Source organism: Myodes glareolus, chromosome 25 (genome assembly GCF_982192425.1).
Source record: "Myodes glareolus chromosome 25, mMyoGla1.1, whole genome shotgun sequence".
Classification (NCBI taxonomy): Eukaryota; Metazoa; Chordata; class Mammalia; order Rodentia; family Cricetidae; genus Myodes; species Myodes glareolus.
Window position 1 is genome coordinate 32,733,908 of NC_142050.1, and position 27,615 is coordinate 32,761,522.

At 45.8% G+C, this 27,615-nt stretch overlaps 1 protein-coding gene across 7 annotated transcripts in view; it reads left to right on the forward strand.

Annotated features, from left to right (window-relative positions):
* The window catches only part of Cald1 (caldesmon 1), a 223,669-nt gene that overhangs the window by 142,133 nt on the left and 53,921 nt on the right, over positions 1-27,615 (forward strand). For 2 of the 7 annotated variants that reach the window (XM_085683796.2, XM_085683802.2), the window contains exon 1: positions 9,618-9,685. The exons of 4 other annotated variants lie outside the window; for them this stretch is intronic. In XM_085683796.2, coding sequence (XP_085539922.2) covers positions 9,633-9,685 — 53 coding nt within the window. In that variant the 5' untranslated portion in view covers positions 9,618-9,632. Of the gene's footprint in view, positions 1-9,468; positions 9,686-27,615 lie in introns of those variants that run through there. One more of the 7 variants, XM_085683799.2, reaches the window with a different exon arrangement.

A 27,615-nucleotide genomic window follows, 5' to 3' on the forward strand; every position in this document is an offset into this window, starting at 1 on the left:
TGGTCTCTTGGTCTCTAGGTCCCCCTCTCTCTTCTCTTCCTTCTCTTCCTCTCTCACTCTCCCCTACCCGCTCCTCTCATGACCTGGTTCAGCCTGGACCCTTCCAGATGCCTCTGGCTAGTCTCTCCCTCATATCTACAAAAAGGTCTTCTCCTCAGCCATTCATTCCTAGGAGCAGTCATGGCCTTAATTTTTTTTTACCCAGTATTCATGTACATCCACAGACCAAACAGAAAATAGACCCTAGATCACAAACTACAACTCCTCCAGGCCTAGCACACAACACTGAACGAGTACAAATACTTTTGTATTTGTATCTGTGTGCAGGCAGAATTGAATTAGATTTGCTACGTTGCGTAAGCAGAGGCAGAAATGTTAGCAACCTTTGGAGTATCCTTCAAGAAGTAACCATTAGAATCTTTTGTGAAGTTCCATCACTCCCAACTGAGCCTTCCAGCCACCGGATTTGAATTCCTCTTACGTTCTGGATGTGTGAGGAAATGGGTGATGTTTATTCTTCAGATTATTGCTGAACTTTCGTATCATATAATTTTGGCCGTTTGCACTCGGTTGCACTCTGGGAGAAAAACGATAAGAATAAAGGAAGAGTCCATTTCCTTGTTTGACTGTAGCACTTAAGCCCTGAGTATCATTTGCAATTGGTATCTGCATTGTAAAACCAGATAATGGTCAAATTGAAGGGTTCAGCCCCAAGCCTCGGGAGTCCAAGGGTGAGCGGACTGTATAATCAAGGCTTTCTCTAATGAAAGGCCAAGCCTGTGGTTGGGAGCAGTAGAGTGCTCCAGCTAATCCCAGGAGGATGGGAGAAGCAGTCGATGACCTCACGCTAGTATTTACCAACTCTTTCTAAAACAGAGAATGGCTAACATGTGAGTCGGGTCTGCTGTTGAAACGTTAAATGGTGCATTCTTTTCTAGCGTTGGGAAATTGTAATGGAGCAAGAAAGGTAAGAACAAGGGGAAAAGCAATACACAACAACTAAAACTTAAAAAAAGAAAACTCGAGTTGTGTAGATTTTATTTTTAGTAAGGAACTTCTTTTTTCGTCTTTTCATAAATAGTTCTGCTTGCACTGAGAGGGGTGTGTCTAAATTGAGTTTCTTCATTACAGAAGTAGACGTTCAATTCTCTAACACTAAGTCTGTAAATAAAGTTAATGAGCTAGAACATTAAGCATTGTGGGCCTTGGAGAACAATTTGAAGAGCCTCAGAATTGTGTCTGTTAATTAATTTCATTTAATCTTTGATTCTTGAATCTGCTGGGAAAGAGTCTGAAGGGAAGATAATTTATAGGTGTCCTAGGAAGGTCCCAGATTCTGCAGTGCCCGGGAGAATCTCAAGTTCCATCAGTCCTCTCTCCTTGGAACCATAGTTTAGAAAGCTGTATTCAGATTGCATGTCATTGGTTCTCAAATTTAAAATCAGTGCATGCTTTATTTTATTATTATTATTTTGGTTTTTTCAATACAAGATTTCTCTGTAGCTTTGGATCCTGTCTTGGAACGAGCTCTTGTAGACCAGACTGACCTCAAACCACAGGGATCCTCCTGCCTCTGCCTCGTGCGTGTTGGGATTAAAGGTGTGGGCCACCACCACCCTGCTCAGTGCATGCTTTTAAAAAAGTATCTCCATTTTATTTTCTTTAAATTGAAAATCTTTCCACATCAGCTCTGGCTTATATATGTGGGGAAAAAAATGAATATGACTTTGTATCAAACGCCCTGCACCCCCACCCCACCCTGCCTGGATCTGACAAAATAAAAGGAAACAAAAGCTTCTTTCAGGTCCTAGTCTGTAAATGAATGAACAAGGTCTAGAGAGATGGCTCAGCAGTGTAGAGTGCTTACTGTTGTTACAGAGGGACCTTAGCTGAGTTCCCATCACCCACACCGGGCAGCTGATAACTGCCTTTAGCTCCAGGTTCAGGAATTCAACGCCCCCTTCTGGCTGCCACAGGCATCACAGTCCCAGGCACGCATACACACCCATACACCTACCCACATAATTAAAAGTAAAAATGCAGTCTGTAAAAGTAAACAGACAAATAAAGAACTCATTTGCTTTTCCTTCTTAAGTAATAATGAGTTTGATTTTATTGTCGAGTAATTCCAAGTCAAATTGCATCCTAATGTTGAAAATCTTTCTTCCACTTATCTATTTCTGATCTCCTGCTGTGGGGTGTCCCAAGAAAGGCACCTGGAAATTCTGCAAAGGAGAGTTTTTAATAAATCTAACATAGAAAGTTGAAGCAATCCTGACAGCCCAGCCTGGAGCAAGTAGAATTCAATTCTAATTTAGTAAATCTAAAGAAAGAGGGGATGAGAAGGAACAACCAAGCTCAAAGCCAGGGTTGACACTGGGTATGCCACTCACTGTGAGAGGCTGTATCTCCCTCTGCGTGGGGTGAAGTATTCTTTGGGTTCGAGTTTGTCTCTGTTCTGATTCTGTATCGAGGAGGAAGTCTTTCCGCAGCTTCCTGGCATTCTGGGTTGGGAACCAGGAGGTGATGTGGCCAGCGAATGAGCTCTGAGGGTACTGAAGAGCTAGACCATCTCTTCTATCTTCATTATTGACATTATGATTTGGATGACCATCTCCCTTGTGGGCTACCAGCTGTCCTCCCTGAGACCTGCACACTCTGGAACTCCTGAGATTCTGTTCCTGAAGCAGCAGAGTTCCTAGGTTCCAGGAAATGCCAGCTGTGGCCAAGGGGCCCTCTTGATGCAGTGGCTCTGTTCTTATCCTCTTCAACTATGAACCACTTATTGTCTACCTGCTGTATACCTGAACCGTTCTAAGCTTTATTAGGTGCAAAAAACTCTTAGGCTGTATCTTTGAAGCCAAAGGAGTCATTTGGTAAGAAAAAGTATGTCAAGAAGGTGAATAAGTAAGCAAGGTTGCCCATAGGTACACATTTATCTCTAAAGGTGTCAATAATTGTATATTGGCCATATGATATTATAAAACAGGATAGCACCTAACAATATAACAGCACACACAATGAAATGAAATGTCACTCACAGTAAATGAATAATGACCACAGCAACTATAGTATTCAAAACGCACAGTAGACTATTTCTCACGAAACAAATATGCTTTAATCCAGGTCTGATTTCCATAAAAAGAAATTAATGTTTTTCAAGACCTTATATAGTGTCAGTGGGGAGAAAAATCTGGATTTGATTAGAGCTATAAAAGTCGTGTGCAAATTTAATATCCAGATGTATAAATTGGCCACCAGAAAAAGCACTTGTGGTTATGGGAATATCTAGATACTTTGAATAAAAATAGTCCACACCTTGGGCTGGAGAGATGGCTCAGAGGGTAAGAGCACTGACTGTCCTTCCAGAGGTCCTGAGTTCAATTCCCAGCAACCACATGGTGGCTCACACCATCTATAATGAGATCTGCTGCCCTCTTCTGGTATGTGTATACATAATAAATAAATTAATTTAAAAAAAGAAAAAAAATAGTCCACACCAACAATGCTGCAGCTTCTTTAAAGATATGACCCTTTCCCCTATATTATAATATATCCTTATCATTCTTGTGATTAGCTCACGGTTTCTTTTGCCATTTAATTGCATCTATGTACAATAAATCTATAATGTACAATATTCTAAAATATATCACTATAACTGGGAATCAATTTTCTGTGTATGAAAGTGTCCCGCGCTACGGTCTCGCCAGCAAGAACGACGCGGGGCACTTAGGATACTTCTGCAGTAAAGCTTTAATGCCTCTTGAGAGGGAGAGCATCAGCTTCCAAAGCGGAGACCCAGAATGAGGGGAACCCAGCCCTTATAAAGGAAACAGTCCTCGCTTCTGACGTGTCACTCTTGAATCGGTCCACTGCCCATTATCCCAGATGATGCCTCGGGAGTAGGCAGGGACGCAGCGGTAGAGAGTTACAAAGCACGTGCGCTGGGATTAAAGGCGTGGGCTACATCACCTTGAACTCACAGAGATCTGCTTGTCTCTGCCTCCCAGGCATCAGGGCTAAAGGCGTGTGCCGCCACACCTTGGGGTCACAGAGGTCAATCTCTACCTTTGTTCCTAGAAGCAATGGAGAATGTGGTCCGGCCCTCCACATGAAAGTCCTATATACTCTCTTTTCCTAGAATGATACAAAGTAGATGACTATAATATGATGAGGATGGTGATGATGATGGTGATGATGATGATGGTGGTGATGATGATGATGATGATGGTGGTGGTGGTGATGATGGTGGTGATGGTGATGATGGTGGTGATGGTGATGATGGTGGTGATGATGATGATGATGGTGGTGGTGGTGATGATGGTGGTAATGATGATGATAATGATGGTGGTGATGATGGTGGTGGTGGTGGTGATGGTGGTGGTGGTGATGGTAGTGGTGGTGATGATGATGATGATGATATGATGATTTTCATCAGGACCAGAACCAGGGCTTTGTAGCAACCATTCACTCAAGGAGCTAGTTTGGGCCCTATCTTTTCCAAGAACTGTTTTTATAGGTGTGTTTCAAACTGGGGGTAGGGGATGTGTGGTAGAGACACATGTTCCTTTTTCATTTAGTATGTGCATGTGTGTGTTCATGCACACCATGTGTTGAGGTCAGAGAACAGCTTCTGAGAGTTGGTTCTCTCCTTTCATTGCATGGATTCCAGGGATGGAGCTCAGGTTGTCAGGTGACAGGCACGTTTATCCACTGAGCCATCTGTCCAGACCAGTAGACCTAAGATAGAAACTTTTCTCTCTGAAGCAGGAAACAGTAAGAAAGGGAAGGGAGAGTCAAAGGAAAATTATGCTTAACATGCAATACGTACCTGTAAGGAAATTTTAAGTAAAAATAAATGAAATGTCAATCAAAAAAGGAAATGATGTATCTGGTTAAAACCTTCAGATTTAAAACAACAACAACAAACCAACCTTAGTGAGAAAACTTAAGTAATTGGTGCAAAAGAGTTTAAATGGAAAATAGGAGCATTGAAGCAAGTTAAACTGAAAGGCTGATTCATATATTGCCCTGTAAGTATTTCTCAAGGACATGCAAACAGAGTGGCCCCAAGCTTCCAGCTCTCTCCTACTTGGGTAACCAATTACAACGAAATAAAGTCCAAGCCAGGAAGAATTCATGGAGGGGAAAGCCAGACACTGGTTCTTGGAAGACTGTTGGAACTCAGAGAAGTGGTGTCTGAGGAACAGGCTGTTCTAGAAGGGGTGCCTCAGTGATTGTGGGACTATGTGCAAAAAATTGTCCTGTTTCAACCTCTATCTCTACACTCTGGTGGTTTTTATGGCAACCCTATGGGGTGGGACAAGAGATAGGTACCCAAAAGGAAAAAGAGATTAGCTCTGGCAAAAGTCACAGGAAGCCATCAGACCCGGGAGAAGAAACTACTACTGAGTGGGAAGGGTGAAGGACTGAGGGACTCCCAAGGGCACTAAATTCTTGAAACAAGTCTCTGAGTTACATTACCTGTACTTGCATGCGTGTAACGGGAGCTTTTCATTCATGCTAGCTTGTCTGACCTCAGAATAAGATGTGGATTAAGAGGTAAAGCATTCTTACAGCGTTATTCTTGTCTCCTCAACCAAGTCTGCTCATAGATTGAACAGAGTCATTTTTAAATAATATGGCTCTTAGTCCCTCTGTTCTCGGGAGTCTGTGCTGGACCGGCTCACACAAGCTCATGGATGCCATGCTGGATTACTGTGACTCATCACTATGGATCCAGTGGATTGTCCTTGCTTCCCTCTTTGAGAAAGTCACTTGCAGAGGGACTCCATTTTCACAGAGCCTCTAGACCAAAAGCTGGACCTCGTGTCCTGTGATCTATCTGGCCTTTGGAGGCACCAAAGGGGCCCTGAGTTCTCACACCATCCAAGTGGAGACAGAAGTAGGGATAGCTGCTAGGTGTCACCTAGGCATCCATGTTCTGCCTACACTCAGACATACGTTATACAAACCGTTCCACAGTCACCATTCCTGAGGCACAGACATGTGGCATTGGCACTGTGCTGAGGCCAGAGAGAGTGAAAAGAAAGCTGGAGACGTAGCTCAGTGGTAGCAGGCTTGGCAAGACCCCGTGTTCGATCCCCAGTACTACCACAAAATTGAGTTTCTTAGATTGTTATTGTGGGTAGATTTCTGTACAAAATGAGCAGATCTGGGTGCCTACGTGCATATGCATGAGTATGTACATATACGAGTATGTGTGGGGATGCAACTGTGTTCATGAGAAGGCGTGTGTGTGTGTGTGTGTGTGTGTGTGTGTGTGTGTGTGTGTTATGTGCATTAAGGCAATGGGCACAGCTTTCCCACATACCTCTTTTCCCTAGGGAACTGCTTCGACGTAGAAGCTGTTCTTAAACAACCATTGCAGACTAGGAAGTCTGGAACAGATCATGTGGCCCAGGCTCCCACCTCCGCGAAGTCAAGTTATTTTTTAAATCATATTTTATTAATAAAGGACCACCCTGTGGTGGGAGTTGTTCCTTTCGACCACGCTGACCTCCATCGAACCTTCCCAGTCCAGAATCTCGTTGATGAAGCACTAAATAGATTGTGCAAAAAGGAAAGCAGCTACGGGCAATCTGAAGCTACTTTGTGCTAGCCGGAGCCCTGACATGCCATCCCGTTTGTGATGCCTACTGTCTTGCTGCATGAGGATGGCTGATGGTGGAGCTGGATGGTCATTAGATCAGCTCTCAGCCTCACCAGCCTCACTAGGCTGGGCCCTCTCTGCCAACTGCTAAAGCACAGATGCTCGCACAGAGCATGTGCCCACCCTCACAGATGATGGTGCATCTTTGACCCCGCCACCCCAGTCACTGGCTCTCTGATGACCACCCCATTTCTGCTTTGAATTTCCAACTGTCATATCTTTCTGCCTCACTCTGCCCATCATTGACCTCTGTGTTCTTTTTGTCCCTTCCTGGTTTCCTCTCTTCTCCTCCCTGTTCCCGTTTCTATGCCGCATGGATATGACACCAGTGTGTTTAACCGTTGGGTACTTAAGACAGACAGACAGACAGACAGACAATCCTTTCATGTTAAAGGCAGGAAGCCAGCTTGAGACTATTCACATGGTTTTCCTTTCCCTGTCTCTACAATGGAAGAAATAATTGGGTGGATATTCTTTCTACAGTTGTGGATTAGCGGACCTTCAGTGCACGAATGTTGGCGATAAGCAAAAGGGTGACCACATTCTAACTTCCCAATCCCCAGGAATGATTAAAAGAGACAGAGAGAGAGAGAGAGAGAGAGAGAGAGAGAGAGAGAGAGAGACTATTAGCTTGTAAATTATCACCTTTTTTCTCCTAAATCTCTAGGCTACTGCCTTTTATAAGCCTGTTCTGGATGTGTCAAAACTATACTTGCCACTCCACAAAACTGGAGTGTGTAGGGATGGGAGGGATCAAGAAGTAAAATGTATTCCCAAGATTAACTGTGTCTTAGATGCAAACCAACTCGCCTCTGTCTCCCTGCTGTGACAGATGGCTACGGGTGTGTTGGCCTTAAGCACAGCAGACTCACTATCCTCAGGCCTGTGGACGTCTGACACAGAGCCCAGTAGGCTAAATCTAGGTGTTGGCTCACAGCATTCTTTCTGGAGGTTGCAGGAGAGAATCCATTTCCTGCCTGCCCCTGCACATGCCCAGAGGCTAGCACATTCCTGAGCTTTCGCCCTCCTTCCTCCAGAGCCAGCCTCCTGCTCCTCTCTTCCCTTTCTTCTATAGTCCTAGCTTCCTGGGAACTCAGGGAGAAAGCCTTTCCTGTTTTTAAGCCCCATGTGATTAGGTTGAGCACACCTTGATATACCAGAGTCACCCCCCCCTCCCCTGACCCCTGCTTCTACATCCACCCTTGAATCACATCTGCAAACATGAAAGATAGCCTATTGTCAGGTTCTGGAGGTTGGGAGCAGGGTGTGGACATCTGTGGGAGGGGCGAGCTGTTCCGCCTGTGACAGCCAGTCCCTGAATTCTGTAAGCAATACAAGAGAGTAATGAACAAAATTAGGTAGGAAGGAGAGCAGCAGAATGCCTTGACACCCATTTACGTCTCAGCTCTAGAGAGAAAATGGGACAAGCCTGGAATGCCAGTCGTCTCGTGGGAAGGTAGACATGCCTGGCAGTTTGTAGAGTGTCTTCTGCCCTTGAGTTAGTATGTGCAGTGATAACACATATAGTCAACAAAATCCGCGTCTAGGAGTAATTAACGCTGAAGTCTACCGAAGTCCACTTCGCAGCTGTGGCATTGAGGTCAGCACAGGGGTTAAGCAGGAGAGCTTCAAGTCTAGCTAGTTGGAATGAGGAGTAGATTTAGCTTAATTGAGTTAAACTGCTGCGATCTGAGTGTGAGAGAAGTTAGGTAGCTCCACTCACTGGCACTGAGTAGGCTTCTAAAGCTCTGTTTGCCAGTGTGTATGGGCGGGGCGTGAAGCTGTTGGTCAGAGATTCCTTTCGCTCTGTGCTAAGTCCCTCAGGACAACTGCTTCTGCTCTTTACCCAAAGAGCAAGTGAACCCTGTGGGACAGGGACCTGAGCTGTTTCTCAGTTGACTGCAAGCCAGGCCCTCCAACCCCAGGGCCTTCGCTGCTATCAGAGATGAGGAAATGTATGCCTACTGCAAGCCAAGATGGGGTGTCATCTCCAGATGCAGTCAACACCACCCCCTCCTCAGGGACTGGAATTTGGCGGCTTTCCAAGCTGTCCGTGACCAGTCTCTTTTGCCAGGCTTGGTGATGAGATCACCATGCCACTGATGCAGAAGGGCCTGCTGTTCTGGCCTGCTACCAGGCTGGCTACTTACTGCCCTCCTCTCCCAGGGGAGTGCAAGCAGGGGACACCCTGTAAGGTCCAGCCCATCCTTGAGCCAGACCCTGACTCTTCCTCCTTTGTGTGTGGCTTCCTTTTCTGTCATGCATCTTTTCCTGGATAAAAGGGATGGGGGGTGGAGGGGTTCCTCAGATTTGATTTCTCAGTGGGAACTGTTTGCTTTGGAAGCCACCTCCACCAATGCTAATTGAGACCAGAGCTCAGAATGAGGGCCTGAGAACAGCACTGGGTGAACTTTTTGGTGGGCTGATTTCGGTTCATCTTGTCAGAACTGGGCTGTGAGTACATGCCATAATAGCAGGACTCACTGTTTCCCAAAGACTGCACAGAGCGGCAGGTTTTCCCCTTTGACTTACTACCTACCGCAAATGAGTTATTTATTTCTTAAAGTGAAGCATATAAAGTCTTCATTTAGAAAGTTCCCAGTCATCCTGGCCCCTGAGAAGCCAACAACTGAGAGTCTGCAACTCTCCAAGCACTCTGTAGCCTCCAGGTCTAAATTTGATGGGCTTCTATTAGAGAGATTACAGTAAAAAATAACAATCAGCTCTCCGATGATCCCGTGTGGAGGGGAAGGGTGGGGAGGAGTAGATTTGGCTGAGGACAAGCCCAGACTTTCGTCACAGGGACAGACCCAAGTGTTAACACAAAGGGAAGACAGGAGCATCCTGCAGAGCGCATTTCAGCCGCAGATACCATGGCCTGCGCGCTGGCCCAGCCCATGCTCTGACCTCCAGGCCAGGTCCCCTACCTCAGCCACTCCTGCTCTGACCAGCTGCGGACATGCTTAGCGGATCTGGGTCCCAGGGACGGCGCTGCCTGGCCACACTCTCCCAGTGAGTTCTGCACTTTGCTTTTTCAATGTCTCTTTTCTTTCTTTCTTTTCTTTTTTTTTCCCTCTCTCTCCAACAAAAGAATTTTTTTTTTAATTGTGGGAGTGGGGAAAAGAGAGACTTGGAGGGGATGGGGGGAAGGAGAAGGCAGGGAGTGTGTAAAAACTTTGCGATTTCAACTGCGGGGGTGGTTTGGAGTCACTGGTTTCCCGGGTTTCCTCGTTCCCATTTTCATGATGCCTTAGCAGGGGTTGGTTTTACCTCGGACCGGCTTTCCCTCTTCCAAATCCAGGCCAAGGGGCATTGTGCTGCTGAGTGTCTGCTGTTAATTTAGACCTGAGCCCTCTGCCTCGCAGCCATCATTTGTCGAACTCAGAGATTTCAGCGAGCCACCGGTTGCCCAATCCCTAAAGTAAACAGCCCAGAGCCCTCAGCACACTGCCCATCCACTGGGCCTGAAGGAACCCCAGAGCATATGCTATTGATCAGGGGACTGTTCAGATAACAGGGGGACTCCGAGGCTTTCGGATTCTGAGATCCTGGAATGTGAAAGCCAGAAGGGGCCTCTGGGATCCTTCGGGGTGATGCTGTCTTTCCACAGACATGGAGCCCAGAGAGATAACTCGGGTTACCAAAGCCAGACAACAGTCCAAGGGGGGAGCAGCTCCTCTGTTTCCCATCCCCAGAGCAAAGGCCCTTTCCACACTGTGGTCTGTGAAGTCTGAAAACCCTACCGGGAAGTCTGAAAACCCTACCGGGTCTTAGGGGAAGGGAGCATGGAAGAGTAGGGAAGCAAATGGCCTTCTGATGAGTTTCCCCTGTTTCTGAGCGTTTGGGCACCCGTTCAGGGTCACAGTCACTATTCCTGCTGCCCAGTGTTTGTGCAATAGTTGATCGAATAAATAGAAGACCTTGATGGGGTCCTAAACCGAGCCCCGCACCCCCGCAATATTTGCAGGTTTCTTGGTTAACCAGTTTTTGTAAACTCTCCACTCAAATGGGAGACCTCAAGGGGGCCTGGGAAATTGTCTATACAGTTCAGTACTTGTGAAGCTTAAAAAAAAAAATTAAACTTTCAAGGGGTCCTATTATGTAACCATGGTGTTCTGGCAGAGTGAGTTTGATCTAAAGCCCTGAATCGCCGGTACACTGTCCCATCACAGCCCCATTGGACATTTCTACCCCATCTCCTTCTGGCCTCCAACCCAAGTACAACCACCTCTCCTAAAGCTTCCTTGGGATCCTAGGGCTCCCTCGAAAGGCTCAGAAAGCACCGATCTTTCCTGATGCTTTGATTCCAGATGATGAGACAAGGCACGTGGAGGGAGAGGCCTTGTCCAGATCCCCCCAGCCGTTCGGCCTCAGAACCGGGAATGGAAGGCCTCTTCCTCCTTTCCCCTTCCCGCTGCTCTCCCTTTCTCACCTGAGCCTGGCTCTCACCCCTCCAGCATGCCTGTGGTTCTAGCAATTTACTTTCACCATACTTCTCTCTCTTCTACTCGGTCACTTCCTACTCCTGGCCTTGTACTTGGATGATGGAGATTTCCGCCCTTCTGGTCCGAGGCCTCAGCCTCTGTCCGTCCCATTCCCGGCCCGGGCCATCTTCATCTGTGAGGCTACGAGAGCCCACTTTATTTAATACAACAAAGTTTTCCTTCTCGTTGTGAATGCTCCTACTCCGGGCCAAATTAGTGCCTGCCGCCTCCCAAGCTAGCCCTTGCAGGCCGCCCCCATCTCATCTCGTGTTTACTGCCTTCCTCCTTAAGCATCCCCAGTTCCTCTATTCTCTCCGCTCTAGGAACCTGTGCACATCCTGCTATTATTAGCCTGGTACCAAAGGTAGGGGACAATGTGTCTGTCCTGTGAAGGTAGTTCATTTGATGGCAGGAACTGTTTGGAATGTTCAGAATCCAGGATGATGCTGATACTGAACTTTAAACACACACACACACACACACACACACACGGATATGGATTTGGAGGTAAATATATTAAGTTTTTCATTATTGAAGAAATCCAGCTTACTTACTACAAGTCTCTACTTCTTTACTCTCTGTTTCCATCGTCTGAATGTACATAAGGCCTCTGGACATTTTGCTTTGTAAGAATTATTAGACTAAATGCTAAAGCAGGTGCTCGACCAAGGAAACTTGAAATTCCTGTGTGTTTCTATCAGGTAATTTATCTCGGTTTCATCACCTATGGTGCAAGATTAGCACTGATTTTTTTTTAAAGAGGTGCATTAAAATTCCTGAACACCAGGAACTACGCAAGGGCCATGGTATTTTCTGGAGCAGGTGTGAATGGCTCTCCAGTTCTTCGAGTTCTGGGCTGGGTTTAACTTGTCCCAGTGAGCATATTGACAGGTTCCTTCCCTTCCAGTTCAGCATTTCCCTTTAGCTTTTTCTCATGTTCCCAAGGTTCATGAAGTTTACTTGAGTCAAGACTTGGGGTTTCCCAGAAATACTAAATTTAGCCCAGTAAGGGTTGTATTTCTTATGGACTTTCAGGATGAAAGATCAAAGTTCGGTTTTTGTGGGACCAAAATGGACAGACGTCCTTAAAGCTACAGAACCAGGGCAGTGGGGAAATCGTGTAGTTCATCCTACATCTAAGGGAAGAAATTTGAGAACAATGCAGTGAATTAATAAATGATTGGCGTAATCTTGTAAGACTTTTTAGAAATGACAGAACAAATGGTACCCAGAAATGTCGTCGTCAATAGTACCGGGGGACTGGAGAGATGGCTCGGTGGTTTAAAGCAGTAGCTGCTCTTTCTGAGTACGCACACAACTTCCAGCATGCACACGATAGCTCACAGCCGTCTGTAGCTCCAGTTCCAGGGTGTTTGAAGTCTTCTCCTCTCTGGGTACCAGACACACACGTGGTACACAGACCTACTTGCAGGCAAAACACCTATCTCCATTAAAAATCTAAATAAAGAGTATTAGAATGTCCATTTCATCCAGTGTGTCCTGGGAATATAGCATTTTGATTTCCCAATGGCATGGCTTCCCTAATAATCACAGACATTATTTCTTTCCTCTCTTTATAAGCAATATTATAGTGCATTTAAAATATTTTCCAATTTCCGGGCATTGTCATCATCAACGTCAATTTTAGACACGCGGTAAAGCAATGCCCATCCCAAATGTGCCCTCCACCTCTCTGAGTTTCTGCTGTTGCCTTTCCTAGCATCTGTCAGTGCACTGGCTTCTCACGTCGCAGTCTGTTCTGCAGTAGCCTGAGGTAGCAGGAAAACCATACATCAGAGTGAAAGCTAGCGGCCCAGTGACAGTGACCTTTTGTCTTAGAATTTGTGATGGTTGCTTTCTGTTGCAAACTGGATTTTAATACATATATGCATGTATCATATCACATATGTCATATGTATCACATGATATATATATATATAATACACATCATATGATATATATGAGATATGTAAAAACTTTTATTTGGTGTGTTGCATGAGTGTGTTATGTGATGTGTTTAAGTAGAGGTGGATACATGGAGGTCAGAGGACAACTTTCGGGAGCCAGTTCTCTCCTTCCACCTTGCTGAGGCAGGTCTCTCTTGTTTCCACTGCCCTATGCATTCCAGGCTAGGTGGCCTATGAATTTCTGGCCTGTTCTGTCTCTAGGTCTCATCTTGCCATAGGAGTGCTAGGATTACAGATGTGAGTCACCACATCTAGCCTTCTGTGGGTCCCAGGGACCAAACTTGGGTCTTCCGGCTGTGTGACAGGCACTTTTGCCAGCTGAGCCATCTCTCCAGACCCAAAGAGAGGGTTTTAAGTGGTTGTGTTTTCTGGGCCTCTTCTTTGGAGCAGAGTCAAATGGCATTGTTTATGAGGCATAGGAAAGAAGGGCATAAAAATGGATAATTTTGCTTCTCAGGTACTGATCACTCAATCAAGACTGTTGCTGAAATGGGTGGCGAGTTCCTGCAAGCCACCATGGAGACACTCTTAATCCTCTGCATATGTCTCCCCTGAGAATGGCCAGTTCACTGTCTAGGTGCCTGGTCGCCACAGAGGATGCTGTTTGTGTAGCTTCCTCCTTCCTTTTCGCTGCCTTGGTTGGGGAATAATCCTTCACTTTAAACTGCTAACCACGTCCCTCCTGACCCATCAAAAGTGGTTCTGCAGAGGCTAATCAACAAGAAAAAGAGGGCACAGGCGCAGCTCTCCTCGGGAAGCTGACTTCCGAATTGGGTGGGTGAGGATGTGTTTCCCACGGGCACACGCTGCACTTCTCTGCCCTGGCATCTGCCCACGTATCTTGGGCTGCAAAGGTGGCTTTGGACTCTCTGGCCTGAGAGCCCAGCTACCGTGTGGAGTGGCGCTTGAAGCTCCAATGCGAGACAAGTGAAAGTTTTGGAAAGGTCTTCCTAGAAATGTCGCACTGGCCGGATTTGTTTCCGACCCTGATTGAGTTTTTAAGAGGAGTCTTCTAAAATGTGTAAACCTCCCTCGTTTCCATCTAGTCATTCAGCAAATATTCAACTGAGAATTTCCTGTACTCGTTGGCCTTGTTGTATCGGGCACTCATAGCATTGAAAAGAACAAAGGGCAGGCTATGTCCCCAAGCTTATGTCATTTTGTAACCTCCCAAATACTTCATGAGTGTTTGTTTAGCTGTCCGCCTACATCTAACACAGACACACACACACACACACACACACACACGCACATACGCACGCACACACTTAGAGCTGTGCCTTCAGTCCGAGTAGCAGAGGTCGCTAGTCAGCATTATCTACACCAAGGGTCTCAGTTTTCTTTTCCTCATGACCCTCTAGAAAGAAATTCACTCTTCATTAAGACCTTATATTTGAATGGACATAATTATCTCTGTGTAGAATATAAATATGTCAACAATGTTCCCTTTTGCAGTATATACTATTCTTTGACATTTTTTTTACCATTCCATTTCACATTAAAATGTTGACCTGACCCACCAGGGAGCTTTCATAGGCTGCAAACAGGTCCCATTCTGAAGGGTGAAGCATGGTGCGTACTGAATGAGTATCTTTGCTTTGATCCCTGCATTCATCGCAGCTTGCGAACCTCTGTCCACCCGGGCTGGAGGACGCCGGGGGTCAGCCTGCAGATGAGAGAAAGGGGTTTCTGGATGGGATCAGAGAGCCTCGATTCTGTACTAACTCCTATAGTTGGTGCCGTGATCTCCAAAACGTCACTTCACCTTGCTGTGACATGACAAGGCTACTGTAAAGGAGATGCCATCGCCTGCTGTGCACTACTCAAGGGTGAGCGGGGGCATCCAGCATCATGGTATCCATTGACGTATGCAGAAAAGCACTAAGCACACAACTAGTGAAGTTGTTGTTCAATAACCTTGCTTTCCCAATGAAACTTTAATACCAGAGGAACACTTAGGGAGACCATGTGTTCTCAATAGAGCTCAGCAAGGTTTCTGAAACCCGCTGCACCGTGATGCAACTTCGTCAGTGAAAGTCTCAGCGTGGCATTTGTTTGTGATGTTGTAACCAGCTTCACAACTAGGTCGCCTCGCCCCTCTGCCCTTTAAATGCTTTTGCTGGTTGTAAAATCAAAGTGCCTAGGTGGTCGGTGGGTTGTAGGTTCTGAGCCAATCTGTGCAAGGCACACGTTGCCTGATGTTATGCTTTACTCCACAGGGCTGATCAATATTAATTTCCACTGTGTTTAAGGCCACTTTTTATTAAAGGTCACTAATGGTAAACAAAACTGTCTGGTAGAGGAAGTTTAAAACAATAAACCAGTAGATATGAATATGGTATTTTTTTCCACATTTTCTTTCTAATTTATTCTAAGCCTCATCTTGCACAGATGCTGATTAAAACGAATATGTCTTTCAACTTGTGCTGAGTCCCTGTTGAGAGTTAGAGTCACTCAGGACATTTCCTCATCGCAAGTTACCTCTGCCTGCTTCAGTTTACTCTGTCTTTGTTTTACCTTCCCCATGGCTGTTTGCTAGTAGTATTCTTCAGCTTTTCATTTGCATTGACAAAATTGCCTGAGCCAATGAACTAAGTATGCAAAGGTTTGTTTTGGTACATGGGTTCAGAGGTGGTCATTGTCATGGGTCCGTGGTCATTTGGCCTTGTGACTTTGGGCCTGCTGGTGGTACAGTGCCTCATGGCACAAGTGCATGATGAAAGAGATGGTCTGCAAACTTAGCTGCTGGGAAGCAGAAAGACTTAATAGGATCCGGACATAGACATTCTCCTGCTAGCTTCCTCCAAGTAGGTCCCACCTTTTAACAGTAGTACCACCACCTCCCACCTAGTGTTACAGGCTGGGACCAGGCCTGTGACCCTTGGCAGTTGAGTAGAATGCCTTCAGTCATCTTTTCTATAATTTCGTCCTCCGCATTGCTCTGTCTTTCACTTTGGGGGTTGGAGACAGAAAACAACAACCAAGTAGAAACTGTCTCCCTATCCCTACGAGAAGAACGTGCTCTGGCCACTTTTGCACTTTAGAGCAGTGAACTCTATCAGAGACAGCTCATCGCTACCCTGTTGCAGCAGCCTTTCTTTTGGGCCACCAACCAGCTCCCGAATCATGACATGATGACTTATTCTTAACTATAAATGCTCAGCCCTAGCTTGCTTGTCCCACTAGCTCTTATAATTTACTTTAACCAGTTTCTCTTCATCTACACTTTGCCTTGGAGATTGTTACCTTTCTTTCATTCTGTATATCTTTTCTTTTTCCTCTGTGTCTGGCTAGCTGATGGCTGCCTGGGTGGTTGGCCCAGGTCTCTCTCTCTCTCTCTCTCTCTCTCTCTCTCTCTCTCCCTCATTCTCGTTCCTCTCCAGCCTAGATTTCTCCTATTTATTCTCTCTGCCCACCAGCCCACCTATCCATCTACTGCCTAGCTATTGGCCGTTCAGCTTTTTATTAGACCAATCAGGTGCCTTAGGCAGGCAAGGCAAAACAGCAGCACATCTTTCCATCATTAGACAAACGCAGCATAAGCATGTGTAGCAATCTTTACACAGTTGAAGTAATATTCCTCAACACCCTGTAGCGTTTCCAGGGGAAGAGAATAACGTGAACACTGCTAAGCAGGGAATCTGTGATGCTTACGACGTGTCTCCACAGACTCTTGTGTTGTATACTTAGTTCCAGCTGATGACCGCTGTTTTCGAGGGGTTGCAGAAACTTAAAGAGGTGGAGCCTAAACGGAAGAAGGTCACTGGGCAGAGGGAGGGGCTAAGGGGAGGTTTGGGGGGATGGGCATCTTGTCCTGGGTGGTTTGCTGTTGTTCTCTGCTTCCTGTTCACCCTGAGGCGAGGTGAAATACTTTCTCTGCTACAAGCTCTCACCACCATGATGCTTTGCCTGAGCTCACAGAGCCAGGTAACCATGCACAGAATCCTATTGGGTTTTTTTACTTTTTTTACCTTTATGAGGCTGCTTTACCTTGCCGGCCTAAGTCGGAAGCCACAATTCTTCCCTGAAGGTATTCCCTTGAGTGTTTGGGTCACAGCCACTAGAAAATTAACAACAGCAAGCAGGCTGTTAATTTCACTGCACCCTGGCTCTCCCTCCACCTGTGGGAAATAACAGGTATTCCCTGCCTTACAGGCGAGCAAGAGTTAAAGGAAACAGCCCCCAGAGCACAGGAGCCCCAGTGGAAGCGGAAATGGGCACGGTATTACCCCACACCACTGCTCTCCCCTCTGAGCCTTCCCTCCTCAGAGACCCCAGAGTCACTGAGGTTGGGGCAAATGTCACAGAATCCAGTCTGTGGTTGACCTATGCTCATTATAATATTTTACTTTTCAGAAAGTCAGAGTTCCTCGTCTCCGATTTTGCTTGCTTTGTTTACTTCCTACTCGAAAGCACACAGCCATCCTCAGGGCGAGTCTAATCTTCAAGTACATTTGTTCAACACTGACTTCTTAATTTTCTTGTTTGTCCTAAATGGGATATTCCGGGAAGGAGAATATGATGAGAGGCAGGGTTTGCTTGCTGTTGAATGCCATCATTTCTCAAGTACTCTTGACAGGTTAGGAAAGTGTCAGTTAAAAAATCCTGACTTGAGCATCCGAAAACTCTTGGGTCCCAGGTCCATCTGTTTCTCACCGGTGCCTGCCCAGACCGAGGCACTTAGTATCTGCACGTTTCACACTGCATCCCTCTACAGAAAGAGGGATATGGCCGTAGTTAACACAGCTCCCGGTGTTTGCCAAGAGTTCAAAAGGCAGGAGGAGTAGGTGCCTTACAGTGAGAGCCATGTATGGGAGTCAGTGCGGTGCGGAAGAGATGAATGGAGGAACTGGACTGCTAGGTGACGGCAAAAGCAGGGCCAACTCTGATGGGGTGAATTAGTTTCCTGGGACTGCCAGGGGAAAGGACAGAGACAAATGGGTGATTCCCAACAGCGGAAATCTGCTCGGGACGCTGGAAGTCTGAAATCAATGCATCAAGGGGACTCTCTCTAGAGACCTTTAGGGAAGGTCTGTCCTGGCCCCTCCCAGCTTCTGATGGCCCCCCCGATGTTCCCTGGCTCCTGGCTTCATGGCTTAGAGAGTTTCACCTGCCATTCTTGGTATCTCTTTACATGGCTTTCCCTCTGTGCATGTCTGTGTTTGTGTCCGGAGGTTACCAGTTGTACGGGATTGCATGGTGCTCCTGGGATCTCACAGGCACCGCGTTACATCTGCAAAGACCTTCCATCTAAGTCATGTGAGATGCTTCCAGTTGGGATATCAGTATACCTCTGTGGGGAATGCAGTGCAGCTCATCAGAGAGCATGTGGGCCCCCCAGGATGACTTGACACTCAGCATGTCATGCTTTTAAAGTTTGCTAATGTCTCCCCCAAATACACAAACCTCATACATTCTGGAAGGGGCTATTAAACAGGCTCTGGAAAAGTGAGTATTTTCTAACTGCCGAAGTTCGCTAAATCTCAACACAGCAAGGGGCTTTTCTCTTGGAATGAAGGACACCCAGGAACTGTCTGTCACCTTCGTTAACTTCAAGGCAAAGAGCAGAGCAGACACAGATAAAGCTCGGGTCTGCGTGAGCTCATGCTCTCCCCCTTTCCCTGCATACATTTTAAATGCCTGACCTCTCTTAAATATGCACTTTGATCCATGAAATATGAGGAGCCCGGATCTCGGGATTGGTGATTTAGGAAGAGACCATGGAGAAACCCCTACCCCAGAGAGTAGAGCATCCCTGTTACCCAACTTCTCCCAGGTGGCCTGAAAGGCTAAGAATTATTAGCTCTGCTCAGAACTACGGGTTAGACTCTCCAGTAGCCCCAGGTTTGGGAGACTACAGGAACACAGCCCAATTGGAAAATGAGCAAATGAAAAGATACGTTTAGAAGTTAGGAGAAACAGCATTTTAAGAATCAGGTAGACTGAGTATCAATACAGTGTAGTTAACTGTTCTCCTAAGCTTGTTATGAGTGATTGTTAACAAAACAGAACTGCTCAGACCTTAAACTGAGTTCTGTATTGCTTTCCCAGGGATCTCCCTAACAAAGTACCACCCACTGAATGATTTAAAATGACAGGCGGTGGTCCTTGCACGGGTGAGTGGGTGGGTAAGTGCCCCTCCGTGGTTCCGCAGGTGATACAGCCAGACAATGAAATATTATTCACCACTGAAAAGAAAATGGACTGCTGTCATGGAAAAACATGTCAGAAACCTGGAAGCGTTACTGTGAAGTGAAAGAAACCAGTCTGGAAAAGCAACATATGATTTCAACCATACTTTCTTGCCTTACTCTGTAAAAGCTGAGACTAATGGCCACAGTAAAGAGATTGGTGATTACCAGCGATTGGGGGCGGGGGAAAAGCGAGAGATTTAAGAGGGGCAAGTGAGCAGAGCACAGAAGGATTCGGGGGGGGGGTAAGGGGGAAGGGAAGGTGGGAGGGGAGGGAGGGTAGGGGGAAGGGAGGGAGGGTGGGGGGGGAGAGAGGGCGGGGGGGGGCGCATATACTGTAACTATGGTGACAGATCACAGAACATACAACACTAAGACCAAAGCCTAATGTGAACCAAGGACTGGATGGGCCTGCTGTGTCTGTCCCTTCAGACTTTGGTTCTGAAATCAAGCTGGAATCTATTAAGAAACGGTTTCAATGCGCTTTAAAACCCAAACGTTAAGGGAGAGAGCGGTGCTCAGGAAAGAATGGGATGCACCTAAGACCTAGTTTCAGGTCCATGAAAAGAGTGAGTCCCACTTGGGTCCATCCATTGTTAACAAAAGCCCTTCTAGGGGTCGGGGGGATTGTCTCTGGTGGGATGGGCTATGAGTAAGGAGAAACAGGGGTGTCTGGAAAACTCTGCATTCTTCTGAGTTTTTCTTGAAACCTAAAACTGCTTTCAAAAGTTAAACCTTTGAAATAAGTTACAAGGCACAGTTGGCTCCTCCGGAAGGCTGCCTCCCAGCTTCATCATTCTGCTGACAGTCTCCAACATCCCTTGGCTTGTGGAAGCATCACTCTGATCCTCTGCCTCGGGTGCCGTTCTCATCACCTCTCTTCCCATCGTCTACTCCCTGTCCAGATTTCATACTGGATTAGAATCCACCCTGATGACTTTGCTTTAAGCCTAATTTCCAAATAAGGCTGCATTCCAAGGTACTGGTAGTTAGGTTGTCAACATCAGGTTTTTTGGAGGTCACAATGCATGACAAATACTGGAAGGCCATAAAATTCTAACATGACATTTCATAGCTTAATCTTCAGCTACAAGTGGGGTGACAATTGAGTCTATTTAAAATGTCAACTGGCTGGAGGATGTTAGGGCAGTTGGGATAGCTGGAGCTTTCCCTAGTAGCCCAATGTCTAAAATCAGTCCAGAAAGAGTTAGGACCAAGCACCCTGCTTGAAGCTGTGATCTGTCATCCCTCCGTGAAACCTGGTACTGAGCCAGCCTCAAAGAGGTTCAGAAAAAGGGATTGGCCTTTTTCCTTTCTGGATGTGAGAAGGCAAAACTCTCTGTCATTAACTTTCTATCTACATGCTAATGAGAAGTGGTTAACTTCCTGTCTACGTGCTAATGAGAAGTGGTTAACTTCCTGTCTACATGCTAATGAGAAGTGGTTAACTTCCTGTCTACATGCTAATGAGAAGTGATTAACTTCCTGTCTACCTGCTAATGAGAAGCGGCATGGATTAGGGAAGAGGTAAAGAAAAGAAGAGAGGAAAGGCATTCCCTTTAATAGATTTAAAAATAAGACAAACAAAAAATCATTTCTCCTATCATCCTTCCATCCTCCAAAGGGGGTAAAAAACCAGAACAGAAACTCATGATGGGGAACCTGAGTACACACCCAGGAAATAAGATCTATCCCCTTCCATCTGTTTTATGTTGAAACTGCAGTTTTCTCATTCCTCTGATAGCAATGTTATCATTTTAAAAGAGTTTGAGGTCCTTGAGTTAGGAAAACCCTTCATGGGGCAGGGCTTTGATGAAATGGCTCAGTAGGTAAGAGTTTACCTTGCCATCATGAGTGCCTGAGTTCAAATTTCCAACACCCAGATGAGCATCCAGGTATGTCTGCTTGTGCCTACAACCCCAGCACTGAAGGAATAAAAATGGAGAGAGACAGAGCAAGCTAAGAAAATGCCGTGCCCGCCTCTGATCTTAGTATACACACACACACAGGGATATGTGCACCAACACATACATCTATACACACATACCACACCCACAAATAAATAAAATAAGAATAGATGTTTAAAATGCCTTCCTGGACCATCCTTCCCTTCTCATTGGAAAGCAACAGAATAATCTGGGAACCCTGTAGGCACAGAGCCCATTTGATGGTGGTGGTGGTGGTGGTGGTGGTGGTGCTGCTGCTGCTGCTGCTGCTGCTGCTGCTGATGATGATGATGATGATGATATAAAAACGGCTAACACTATTATAGTACTCTCTATATGCTAAGCACTGCTTCAGGACTTTGAAAACCCTAGTTCATTTGATTATTAACCCCACTGCATGGTAAGTAGGATAATCTTCATTTTACAGAGGAGGACAATAAGGGCAGCCTGGGAGTGGGTAGTCTGGCTGCTGGTGACTGCCCCATGCAGTCCAGCTTTGTGCCGAATGACTGCTGGTCCCTGTGTGTTTCCACAGCTCTGGCCTCTGGCCTTTGCGTGGTAACTCTGGCAGTAATTGTATCATTACATCACTTCCTGACTGATGAGCAAGCTGCTTCTCTGGGGCAAAGGCTAGAGCGGATGGGAGAAAATGGATGCAGGACCTTTAATCTGCCTGGATTCAATCTAAAATTACCAACCCAGGGGACAATATACCGCTCTGAGGGTCCTAAAAAGTGATCATAAGTGGACCCCTTCCCCCAAGTGGGAGACCTGGACCTCTACTGTGTTAGTAGCGCCTTTAGTTTCGGTTAGCCACACCACAAAACTGTTGTGATGCCAATTAAAGTTAACTCTTCTCGACTTTGGATTTGCCCAGATCGTAACTTCTAATGCTGTGCTGTCACTGTTAGAGAAGGGACACCTGGAAAGAAATGAGTAAGGGCCACCACGGTGAAGCAGCCTACACGTGGAGGTCAGCTGGAGGCTAGCTAACACACCGTGAGCACAGCCCGGCCACGTGACTGCCCCCCCCCCCCCCCCCGCACGGGATTACTTACCTAGACTATACAGTGTGAGCAGTCAAGTCCACTCGGTCTTGCAGCCAGAACCAGATGGGCTGTGCCGTGCCTAGCCTCACAGCTCCCACACAAATGGTACTTAGCCCAGTTACACATGCTCCTCAGCCTTTTGAAGCATCTTTTGAGTCACTCTTCAAAAGTTGAAGTTGGTAGGTCTTATTCGTTCTTTTATATCTTTGGTTTTTACACAGATAATGGCTGTCATATTTGGCTTTTTTTTTAAAAAAAAAAGTGTTTATTTATTTATTTATTTGCTTATTTATTTGGCCTGGGAAATGATAAACCTTTAACAAGCTGTAAAATTAGCAGAATGAGTTGTCCATCAGTAGCAGCAGCCTACTCTGGGGGATATGTGTTAAGGTGAATCCTGGGGTTCCTTCCAGTTTGAGACAGGCTCTGTTCCCTTTGGTTGTGGCCCTTGGGGGAATGTGAGAACTTTGGTTCTCTCTGGTAGGTTTCCAGACTCCTTAGTTGAACAGAACCCAGAATTTTGACATCTTGGCGATAAAAGAGAGCATTGATCAGAAATGCTCCATGTGATGCTGAAGCCTAGCTCTCAGTCTAGGTTCCTTAGCCCTTCAGGGCCCGTCTTCCCGGTGGTGGAGTAGATACGGTAATAGCATCCGTCTCATCGACATTATGAAGCTCGGATTCCATCGTGAATGTGATGAAAGTGCTTGACAAAAGAGCTGTGCACTTACTGTGACAGCCTGGACGGCCCTGAGTTTAGGAACCGGCTCCAGCAACGGGATGGGATGGAGCAGGCAGCCCTGCTGACGGGTCTTAGCAAGGCGCTGTCTCATTCTGACTTGGAAGCAACTCTCAGTTGTGTTAACACTGAGTAGGAGGAATAGTCTGGCATGGATAGGGTTTTGCTGGGAGATGAGGACGAGCCTGTGAGCCAAGGCTAGGGTCAGAGCCAAGAGAAGGTCATGCTATAAGCAGGTGACAAGCTGAAAGAAAGAAGAGACGGGCCTGTGTTCTACTTCAGTGGTGTGGGGGGGGGTGGGAGAGAAGAGAAGGTGAATGGCATCTCTAGGTGTGTGTGCTCTGCTTAGAACTAAGACCAGTGTGTGCAGACCTCCCAAGCCCACCTCTTACTGAGAGCAAAGACTGGGTGTTCACAAACGTCTGTTCAGCTCCCTAGATGCCTTCAGATTGCAGTTCTCCTAATTACATTTCTAAATTTCAAAAACACCCTTCCTAAGAATGCATTTTTTTTTTACTTAAAAAAAAAAACAGGATTGTGTTTTAATTTTGGTTTGGCCTTTAAAGAAAGTTTTGTTTTCCAAAGCCATAATTGTGGCCTTCTCAAAAATGGGTTGTCCTGCGTCGTGAGGATTTAATGTTTCCAGCCGCCCTCCGCCTCCTCTGAGCCTATGACCCTGGCTCCATTCTTATGATCTGCACATGTTGTTGAAGCCACTCCTGGGCCCTCAGATGGGAGCAGCCTCTGCCCTGCCTGTGTCCTAATAAGGGAACGTACAAGCTCCCGTGGGTGAGGTAAGGGGAGTCAGGCGGTGGATGGTATTTTTGCTGATCAAGGAGGATACGGTGTGGTTTGGCAGGTATCTCTGTTGGTTTGGCTGGCTCCTGACTTGGTTTCTTCCTTTGACAGTTCAAATGCTGTTAAACAAACTGTAAGACTTGTCCTTCCACAGCCCTTCAGCTGAGCTTGGAGAATACCATCCTGACACAGTTTGTCTGTGATTGGAAAAAAAAAGATTTGTGGTTATGGGTTAAGTCCCCTGGGTCATCTGAATAGATGACAATGATGTCAAACTCGGTTATGGAAAGAACAAGAGATCTGATATTTGGTTTGTTCAACCGATGTTTTTAGGTTTTAAGAGTCTATCCGTGCAATGGTATTAACGCCTACAATTATTGCTTTTAAATGTTGATATCACTCAATTTCCAATGGAATGAAGGAAACAAGAAGCCTGCCATTAGGCTCATAAAGAAAAATGGATCATCTGTGCCCTCTGGTTCCTTGAGTGGCTGCCTGTGCCCCCTCTCAGTACCATTTTCAGAATGACTTCGTTTCATCATAGTTGCATCCGCTCCAAACTCTTAACAGCACTCCGCAAGAATGGGTGTTTCTCAACCTGCCTGCAGACCGAATCCTTCAGGCAGCTTTGAAATGTTCTCATGCCAGCTCAGCAGCTCTGCTTGAACTGGGCTCAGGCATAACCTGTAGCAGGGACTCTTAGGAGCTGCCCCAGGTGACCCTGAGATCCAGGTCCCCAAAGGCGTTGTCTACGGTGCCCTCTGGTTCCCTCGAGGGCCAGACTCTTCCTGACATTTTGAAACCTTTAAAGAAAATACAGTACGTACATGGAACGAGTTAGACCGGTTTCTTCTTGGGCCAGTAGGTTCAGGTCCAGTTTTCAAACTCAACAACAAAGACTCATAGGTGAAACCAAAATCAGCTTCTAGACACATGGGTATTGTTTCAACACTGTTTTCCTCACCCAAAAGGAGTAAAACTTTCTGCCAAACCATTGAAAATGGTGTATTCATTTCAAAGCTGTAAATAATGTAGTTATACTTTTCACGTTTTCTGTGTGTGAGATCCGATTTAATAAATGCCTCTGATTTTCCTCTAATACTCAGCCAACTTCACATTGTGAATCATAAAATTGCTGTATCTAGCAAAGATGAAACGATACAACCAAGGGATTTAAAAAAAAAAAACAAAGGCCACTTATCTTCAAAAGTAATAGGCTGTGAGAATACAATACCCCATAGAGAAGATTTAAAACTTGGTCAACTCAGCTGGCCAGTGGTGGCACACGCCTTTAGTCCCAGCACTGGGAATGCACAGACAGGTGGATCTCTGTGAGTTCAAGGCCAGCCTGGTTTTCGTGTGCTCCAAAGTTACAGAGAAACCCTGTCTGGGGGCGGGGGCGGGGGGGCGCCAATGGATGAGTCAGGTGTCTGGAATAACACTTTCCTCTCCACCACCTGAATGGACAGTCCATTCTCAAGGAGGTTGGGCAGTTTGGAAATCTGCCACCGCAGACTAAGCTGGGAATATAGATTGGACAGTCATCAGCATAGTAGACAAGCAGGCTGAAGGTGGGGTGACATTACCCATGGTAAGCTGGGAATATGGATGGGACAGTTATCAGCATAGGTAGACAAGCAGGCTGAAGGTGGGGTGACGTTCCCCAGGGAAAGTGTGGTGAGCTAGAGAGAGTAGAGGAAGAAACCCGTCACAGGACACTAAAGAAATTATAAAGCGAATGGTTGGCAGAGAATGTCACAGAGGAATGTGCTGTGGCTTAAATGTGAGGTGCCCCCCACAGTCCCACGCTGTGAACACTTCTTCAGCTTACAGTCATGTCTTGGGAGGTGGGGTCCATCTGAGGGAACAGGGTTGTTGGTGAGTGGAGACATTGACCGAAAGTTAGTGCCTGGTCCTACCTCCTTCCTGAATTCTCTGTCTGCTTCGTTGGTGACTTGTGACAAGACCCAGCTGCTCTGCCCTCACCATTAACTCTACCATGACCTTCCCACCGTGATGAACTGGACTTTTTCTTTCTTTTTAAAGAAAGAATTATTTTTAAAAATTAATTTATTAGTTTTTAAAATTTATGTGTGTGCGTATGTCTGCTCCTCTGTGTGTGTATACGGCATGTGTGCAGTGTCTCTGAAGGCCAGAAAAAGGCATCAGATACTCGGGAATTGAAGTTACAGTTTGTGTGTCCCTTGTTATGGGTGCTGGGAACTGAACCCAGGTTCTCTGCAAAAGCAGCGAGTGTTCTCAACCCCTCACTATAACTTTTTCAAACCGTGAGCCTAGGTAAATCTTTCTTCCCAAAAGGGTCTTCTGTGAGGATCTTCTGTGTCACAGCTGCTAGCAAAATAAGTAACACAGAGTAATATCACCAAGTGAAAGGTTCAACGTGAGGTCAGACAAAGAGAGGTGCTCGGGAGGTGCCCCTAACCTGGGGCTTCACTACACTGACTTCTAATCACCCCTGGTCATCTCTGCTCCAACAATACTAAATTAAAAATTCTAGACATAGTTGGTACGTTTTAAATGATATTGATTATAGTATGTCATTCTAATGATATTTTGTTATGAGCTCTGGTGCTATATCTCTTACTTGTGTCTAATTTATTAATTAAATTTCATCATGAGTACATATGTGGGGGTCTCATGCTATATGTAATATCAGCCATCAGTGGAAGGCCCCATCCCCACAGATGACAGGATGTAACTATATAAAGAACAATTTTATACACGTTGCTTCAAAGTATAGCTGTAAAGAGTACAAATCATGATATAATCTTACATGGAGTTACAGCTAGTAATGTATGATACCACATGTCAGTATAGTGTTCTGAGATACTTAATAGCCAGTCTGCCTGTTATTTTAGTATTTAGTTAGAGTTGGCAGACAAGTAGTTAAAATGGATGGAATGGGACAAAATCCCTGGCCCCATAGAGATGCATACCAAAGTAAACCTGCAAAGTAGATTATACTAGCTTAAAAACATAGCCCTGAAATTAGATGTGAAAATTGTAAGCTAGCCTGTGATATGATGAAACTAGCCATTTTGTGTTTCTTACACCATCCATTGGATTACAGAGCCAGTTTTGTCTAGGGCTCATTAAATATTTCTAAAGGACTGGCTGAGTGAAATATGCTGCTCATCCTGAATTATTTTTGCTTTCTAAGATGTCACAAAAAAGTCAATATCAATGCCAGGCTTGTTAGTGAGACGAGAAAGAGAACGTAGAGAGTATCCAAAATTGGCAAGGGAAGATGATGGTGCGGAGTCTTCCTCTTCAGGGAGAGGAAGGACATAGCCCAAAGCATCAAGAAAAGAAACTCATGAGCTGAGTCATGACCTGTCACATGACAATGAGGGAGCTAGGTGGGTGGCATGTACACATTTGTGTACAAACACACAGGAAGATTAGCCCTTGAAGTGGACCAGAGTCCACAGTTGAGTGGAAAACACCATTTGACCTAGTTTGCCTTAGGTTCTAATTATTGACCAGTCAAGTCAGATATCTTTTTCTGGCAACCATCTCTTCTTTTGTTGTTGTTTTTTTGTTTTGTTTTGCTTTGTTGGAGGGCTTGTGGTTGAACTTTTTCTAATTCTGAGCTCCGAGGGCATTTGAATAATGACCTCCGGAGATAAAGAAGCACAAAAATGGCAAACATATTTATAATAAATCCATTGAAACATTTGTATTCCAGTCCAGTCTGCAAAATCTACCAGCCACTTACCCAAGCAAACATTGGAAAGAAAGTCTGTG